This window comes from Tachysurus fulvidraco, chromosome 2 (genome assembly GCF_022655615.1).
Source record: "Tachysurus fulvidraco isolate hzauxx_2018 chromosome 2, HZAU_PFXX_2.0, whole genome shotgun sequence".
In the NCBI taxonomy this organism is placed as follows: domain Eukaryota; kingdom Metazoa; phylum Chordata; class Actinopteri; order Siluriformes; family Bagridae; genus Tachysurus; species Tachysurus fulvidraco.
The window spans coordinates 1,160,352-1,167,961 of NC_062519.1; the positions used below are offsets into that span (position 1 = coordinate 1,160,352).

Consider the following 7,610-nt stretch of genomic DNA (forward strand, 5'->3'; position numbering starts at 1 on the left):
TGTCACTTGTCCAAACAGCAACATCCGCAAAGTGTCAGGTTTATTTCCAGTATGTCAGCCGAAGGAATTTCAACTATGTGCTCCATTAGTGATCACAAACAAGTAAATAAAACATTTTTTTTTAAAGTTTAAAGAATACAAGAATTGTTAGCTTATTGGGAGAAATTATATTGGAATATTTATCAAAAAAAAGCTCAAAACCATTGGAGAGGTTTAAAAGACTAACCTTAGTCTTTTTTTCTCTAGGTTCTTTCCTCCTGTCCTTCAGTTCCTCTGTAATTATTTACAGTACAGACAGATGCCTGTAAAACGTTTTATGGCCCTGACACCTAATAAAACTTTATGGCTCTAAAACGACGACAGTTGTATCCTGTCTATTGAAACAGATGGGAAATGAGAACAGGTTAAATTCTGACTGTTTGCTGTTCTGACTTTGATATCCATTCCAGAGTTGTGTAACGTTTAGTTCTTTATTAATAAGTATACAAAATAATAAATGTTAAATGTTTAATGAATTAATAATACATTATCCTTAAATACTAGCGACAGAATTGTTCATCACGTTCCTCACATTTGTGGAGATAATGCAGTGGTTTAAAAAATCAGAGGATGTTGCAAATAAATATCTAAATTAATAAATAAAGACATAAACAAACAAGATTTATACTACAGATATATGTAAACTGTATTTCAACACATCTATGTTAAGTGATGTCCTATAAATTAAGCAGGTTACTCACCACTGCAGCGTTGCTTAAAGGCCACAATGACAAAACACAAACAAACTAATAACTAATAAAAAAAAATACATTTTTAGCATTGACCACAGCTAGAATCCGTGCCGATGCGTGTTTTTATCCACTTTTTTAACTTTTGCAACCTGAAGGAGGCCTATAGGGAGTGTGTGTGAGTGGCCCGCGTGCAGCACGTGACGCCATTAGAATAAGTTTTATGGTTTATAGGCAGAAGTGACAAAAAAGGCCATGCGAGTGGACTGAAGACCACAGAGGGTCCCCTGGATGATTTTTTGACTCGAAAATCGTTCTGTAAGTTAATAACCTAAATCGTAATGAAATAGTCACGTGCCCTTCAACCACCCTGGGGGGTTAATTAATACTTTAATTCAATGTTTTCTTCAGAAAATGTTCATTTAATGTTTCTAGAGCAAATGCTTGTGGTGTTCCCCGAGCTAATGTGTTTCAATTAGGCTTTTTAAATGCTGTGGGCAATCTTATTAAGGTTGGAGTTTCTTTGTTTTTGTTTTTCTGATGTTATTTTACAGCGTCAGGAGATTCAAATCCACTTTGTAGACCATGGATTCAGTGCAAATGGACAAGACGTTTAACTTTTGGTTAATTTATGTTCATTAAAAAAGAGATTATATTCGCTGTCTTATTAGCTTTAGCTAACAAGTCTCTCTCTCTCTCTCTCTCTCTCTCTCTCTCTCTCTCTCTCTCTCTCTCTCTCTCTCTCTCTCTCTCTCACCGTGAATTTTTCACATACTATCTAAAGTGGATTCTGCATTTGGCAAGTGTTTTGTTTGAAAAGTTATGATCTATATTAGCAGAAAACTTGAGACAATGAATGCTTAAAACTGGTGAATAAAACTATTTTACGTTGAAAAAAATACTGTGATCCGAGAATTTGTTAATTTATTTGGAATTGAAATCCATTTGTGATTTATGTCCATATATTTTCAGAACGTCATGAATTTTTACTCGCAGGTCATGTACTGTGTGTTAATATGGTTATATGCTAGAAAAATGTGAAACGTGACTACGAGTTACTGAGGTGCGTTAATTTCCAAAAGGTAATTATCAAATTAGTAAAGCTGCCCCACAGGCACGAGGCCTTAATGCTAAAAACTCTCTCTCTCTCTCTCTCTCTCTCTCTCTCTCTCTCTCTCTCTCTCTCTCTCTCTCTCTCTCACACACACACACACACACACACACACACACACACACACACACACACACACACACACACACACATGTAATAATGAGACTACTACTAATTAATAACGAAATAATAATACTAATAATAGTTATTAATTTATTTATTAGTGTGTTTGTTTATTTATTTATTTATTTATTACTCAGCAGCTAGTCACAGGTATCAGTTATCGTAAAACGATCCACAGCAGTAAGATGACGTTTTTATAAATTATAATTTATTATACTTTAACGAACACTACATCTATTATATGTCATTTAGTTAAACTCCCAAATCTAAGTGTTCCTTGCGAGTTATTACTGACAGAAAAATCGCATTAAAAGGTACTTTAAAACAAAACCCAGACAAGCATCTTTCAGAAAGCATCAGGAACATGACGCATATTAAGTCTACATTCAGGCGTGTGGATGAAGGGAGGACAAATGGCGTTTTGTATCGGGACAAATTTCATTGACGGTGTCTCATCAATAACTCCTTGGCAGTGAACTATTGAAAGAGATCTTATGGCGGGGTGAAACGTCGGTCACCCTGTCTAATATTAAAATATGTCCTCAGCAAGAGAGGGGGGGGGGTGTAAAATGGGGGTTGGGTTGGCATTGAAGGTTTCTGGAAACATAGTATGAAAGCAGCTGGATTTGATCTGCGATTTTTCGCCACAACGACGAATTTACTTGCTTTTGTGAATTACGTTTTGGTATATTATTAAGATTAAGCTGATTGTACAGATAAAATACTTTCTTTACTTTTTTGGTTACTGAGGTCAGAGTTAATGAAGTGTTCCGGTTAATGTAGCATAGCATTAAATAGCTACAGTAATAATTATGTCAGTGCGAGGTCTTCACAAAAAATAGTAATACTGTGTGTGTGTGTGTGTGTGTGTGTGTGTGTGTGTGTGTGTGTGTGTGTGTGTGTGTGTGTGTGTGTGTGTGTGTCGTGACATGCCACTAAATTCTTTGCGCTGTCATTTGGTGCTATTTGTTTTTAAGTCGTCTATATGCACCCTGTAGAACCGAATTTGTGTGACATTCGGGCAATCGCAAATTCGCATCTACGGGACTACATGGGCGATTTCTAACCTCTGAGTCCGTATAGTACACTGTGTTTCTATTTAAACCAGATTGGATCATACTGATTGTATGTGTGTTTGTGTGTGTTTAAACAGAGACGTGAGACTAGATGACTACGTTTATAAAGGTGTGTAAATTATATTTATCCCATTTTGGATATGATTACAGAACCAAGAGAGGGGGTTTTGTGGGGGTCTACAGTACTTACAGATCGGGGTTTACAGTTTCAGTAACTTTTCTGACTGCTGTAAAAAGTAAACACTTGTAATTATTATTATTATTATTATTATTATTATTATTATTATTATTATTATTATTATTATTATTATTATTAATTGTTTACTTTTAAACTTAATATCCAGAACCCCAACCTTTCCCTTTGATAACAACTAGGATATTTATCCGAGGAATATTTTTCGGTTTTTATAACAACAACAACAACAACAACAACAACAACAACAACAACAATTTAACAGGCAACGATAGAAACTGATAATTAATTTATTTAGGATTTAGCAGGTTTAAATACAACAAAATCATTCGCATATGTGCTTTTAACCATACATAAATTGACACAAATATTTTCTCGGTTTAAATTCTTGCACAACAGATCTGAGAACCTCCTTTTAGATTTCAAATAATCCTTATAAAAATATCCAAATCATATCACAGAATCTCTTACATAAATAAACCAGTACGGTGATGGTTTATATATTTATTTATTATTTGCATAATACTTGAGGGGTTTTGGATGTTGCCAAGAAAATCTTGGCTTCCTTATCCGGGTATTTTGACCCCAGTAGCTGCTATTGGCCTGAGCTGAGTCTCGTGATCAAAGAAACTTTGCAGGCTCCGCTTCAGTGCTGGGAGGGGTGGGCTTTTATAGAGCAGTAAAACGACACAAAGAAGGAAAATTTATTTCTTCCCCCTCCCTAAATTAATGATCATGAGCTCGTATTTGATGAACTCGAACTACATCGATCCTAAATTTCCTCCGTGCGAAGAATATTCGCAAAATGACTACATCAGTGCTGAATGTTACAGACGCGCCCGGGACGCCGACTACCACCAGCAGGAGTTGTTATATCCTCAAAGTGTCACCTACCAAGAGGGCAAATATGAGTGTGAAAGCATTCCCGAGCACGGGGGGCATTTACATGGGGCAAAAGCATACACACCTCCGACTGCTGCCCCTGCCACCCCGACAACTGCCCCTGAACTGCCCTCCGACAGCAAAGAGCCTGTGGTGTATCCCTGGATGAGGAAAATCCACTCCAGCGCAGGTAGGCAAACGCATAAAGCCAGGACCACCTATAGCTGATTTTTGTTTAAGTCATTTAATTATTTGCACTGTTTAAATTGGTCATTGTTTCCTAGTGCATTGTTTCCTAGTCCATTCCTAGCACATATTAGTGTTTTCCTGACTGAACACATGGATTTTATCTTCAAGTTGTAAATTATCTGATCAGCTGAAATCAGACCAGGAAAACGCTAAAATGTTCACTACAGGAGAGGAAATAAAGGAGCACGTATAAGCAACAGCTCTCATTCTTCTCGTTCTTCCATCTCCTTCTCTATGTTTATGTTCCCTTCCCTGTTTTACTTTCCCTTTATGTTTGCCATTAAAGCCCACCAGTCACTCCGGCTATGTGATGTTTGACGGCATTAAGAGAGAAATCCTTTGAAGCGACACACACACCAGGCGGATTTACTACCGAGCGTCGGCTATTACACCCGCCATAAATTTTACAGCAGGGCCAATAGACCGGACAGCTTTTTTCAGTTATATGTGTGTGTGTGTGTGTGTGTGTGTGTGTGTGTGTGTGTGTGTGTGTGTGTGTGTGTGTGTGTGTGTGTGTGTGTGTGTGTGTGTCGGAGGAGGGAAAATATTTGAAGAGATCCTCAAAAAATTCCCAGTGATTAATAATTCAGATTATTCATTATTTGTATAGCTTAAATAGACAAAGACCAGAGTTCATCTTATGCTAATGCAAATTAGCATGAACAGATATATGAATGTGGAGGTTATAAAAATTCTGTTGTAAAACATGAGGTTTCTGCTTTACAGGATTAATCATTAGATCGCTATTCAGTGCACTGGAGTGAATTTTACTCAAATGGAATGAAAATCTATCTTGCTAAAAGGAAAAAAAAGTAAATCGTCGTTTAAATTAAATTAGCCCTTTTTCGTGTCACGTCTGTAGTGTGCATTACACTGTAGGTCCTAACTTGTAGAAAATGTCACTTTTAGTGTCCTTTTGTTGTAAGAGACTGGTCAATGAAGCGGGCTCAGTGTGAATTGAGGTCGCAGGCGCATCCAAGGCGAATGAAGGGCACTTTATTTGTAGAACATTGCACTTACTTCTTGCATTCTTTTAGGGTATCCAAAACCTTCCAGGTTTAAGTTTATTCATGTAAGTCCAGTTGGAAATTAGTGTAATTCAATAATTCAATTCAAGCATAAACTAATTCAATAGGCTCAATACGTTCATTCTTGGGTTCTGTTTGCTTCAAAAAGTCCCGTTTTACATTTTTTTACCCATGATAATTTTTCTTTGGTACAATTTAAGGCCTGTGTGCGGCTCATGTTCTGCACTAAACATAAAAAAAACAAATATACTTCTCTGCTGAAGTTCTGTGGTTATTTGTTCTGGTTGACCGAAGATAATGCAAATAACGGATTTTTTTGTTTGTTGGTTGGTTGGTTTGTTTGTTTACAAAAATAAAACAAAGGAATTTACTTTGAGCCATATCACCTCCCTGTCTTCTTGCATTCACACCTGCTGGTAGGTGGATCTCCATGTACAGTATAAGAAGTGTTTTGTGTCTCTACTATTCGGTCTCTCAAAACCCTGGATGTGCATTCGTTTCAAATATGGTCTGTCACAGCTGTCCAAAGTCAATCTGCCCCGTGAGCATGCAGTATCCATTACAAACATTACACAAGGATTAAAGATAAGCATCACTGACACTATTTAGGTTATAAATACACATCTCTTAGGGTGAGTTGTTATTGTTAACAAGTATTTATAACCATTTTTTCTTGTTTTCTTTCAGCGAACTCGTATGGTTCAGAGACCAAGCGTTCCCGCACCGCTTACACCCGCCAGCAGATCCTGGAGCTGGAGAAGGAGTTTCACTACAGCAGATATTTAACCAGGAGGAGAAGAATCGAGATCGCCAACACGCTGTGCCTGAATGAGAGGCAGATCAAAATCTGGTTTCAGAACCGTAGGATGAAATGGAAGAAAGATCACAGGTTACCCAACACCAAAGTCCGACCTTCATCCTCCTCCTCCTCCTCCTCTTCTTCTTCTTCTTCTTCTTCTTCTTCGTCCTCAAACAGTGCAGCGCAAGACCAGGACATCAAAAAAAACTTAGACTAAAAGAGAGATTTCATGGACACCAGTACGCTATACAACATTTTATCGCCTTATTTTGAACAGAATTAGATTTTTATTTATTTAATACTTGTGTTTACAATTAAAATCCATTCAATCTAGCCAAATCGTAAGTATTTATTTTGTATTTTTTAATATGTTAATATTTGAACAGCACATAGTCTGTCGCCGTCCATTTGCCATCTTGCACATTTTTATTTATTTATACAATGAATTTATCTGATATTTATTAATTATTATTAATGTAACACGTCTAAAGGTTTTAGCTTGCTATAATATACTGCACTTCCAGGAGAATAACAAAATAAATTACATTATTTTTTTCGTGTTTGTGATGCCCGCTGAATATTAGAATGTGATTTTTAACTTAATGTAAAGTGGACATTGTGTTAATTTGTGCTGTAAGTGACTGTGGTCAATAAAAGTATTAATGCATTAAATGTGACCGAAATGCATTTTACAATTGTGTCTTCACAGATATAGTTTCACGACACATAAATGAAACACGTCAAAGCAAACGCAATGATCATGAAATTGTAGCGGTATTAGTGCAGTGTGTGTTTATATCTGCTGAAGGATTCCTGATTAAACTTGTTTAACGAACTGTATTGCAGTTGAGCTTAAAAGAAAATGAGCAGCTGTTTTTGGTCGCTCATGTTCGCTTCATGTAAACTCACACACAGAATTCTTCAGGCAGATGATGAGCAGCTCGTGGGTTCAGCTGGAGGCCAAGTGTCTTCAGCTAATGGGTGATGACCTTTTCATAGGCTTTCCCCACCACACAGGCTTGTATGTGTGGGTGCGTGCATGTGCGTGCATGTGTGTGTGTGTGTGTGTGTGTGTGTGTGTGTGTGTGTGTGTGTGTGTGTGTGTGTGTGTGCGTGCGCTTGTGTGCGTGTGTGTGTTTGTGTGTGTGTGTGTCTGTGTGTGTCTGTGTGTGTGCGCGCGTGTCACAGACGTAAACTTATGAATTTATTACTTCACAGAGACCAAACAAACAAACAACCAGTATCCGTTTGGGTCACATCATATTTTAACCTACGGACCAAATTTCAATCTATTCCCACATTTATGAACAACCTCAAAATACTGAGAAATACAGGCACTAAGGTATTTTTATTTGCCAATGTTGTACCTTTAGTACGTATATAGGGAACACGCACGTGGTCATATTAAACTACTGTTCAAT

At 37.2% G+C, this 7,610-nt stretch overlaps 1 protein-coding gene across 1 annotated transcript; it reads left to right on the top strand.

Annotated features, from left to right (window-relative positions):
- Positions 1-3,191: 3,191 nt before the first annotated feature.
- On the top strand, positions 3,192-6,861 carry LOC113661994 (homeobox protein Hox-C4-like). The gene is made up of 2 exons (XM_027176572.2): positions 3,192-4,303; positions 6,078-6,861. Exons 1-2 carry the CDS (start codon positions 3,961-3,963, stop codon positions 6,404-6,406), a joined length of 672 nt encoding a protein of 223 aa, XP_027032373.1. The 5' UTR covers positions 3,192-3,960; the 3' UTR covers positions 6,407-6,861.
- Positions 6,862-7,610: the final 749 nt, after the last annotated feature.

Excerpts from the sequence above, each read along its gene's own strand:
- LOC113661994 (XM_027176572.2), top strand. The coding sequence starts at position 3,961 with ATGATCATGAGCTCGTATTTGATGAACTCGAACTACATCGATCCTAAA. Across the intron at positions 4,304-6,077 it reads GAAAATCCACTCCAGCGCAG|CGAACTCGTATGGTTCAGAG; the intron begins GTAGGCAAACGC and ends GTTTTCTTTCAG.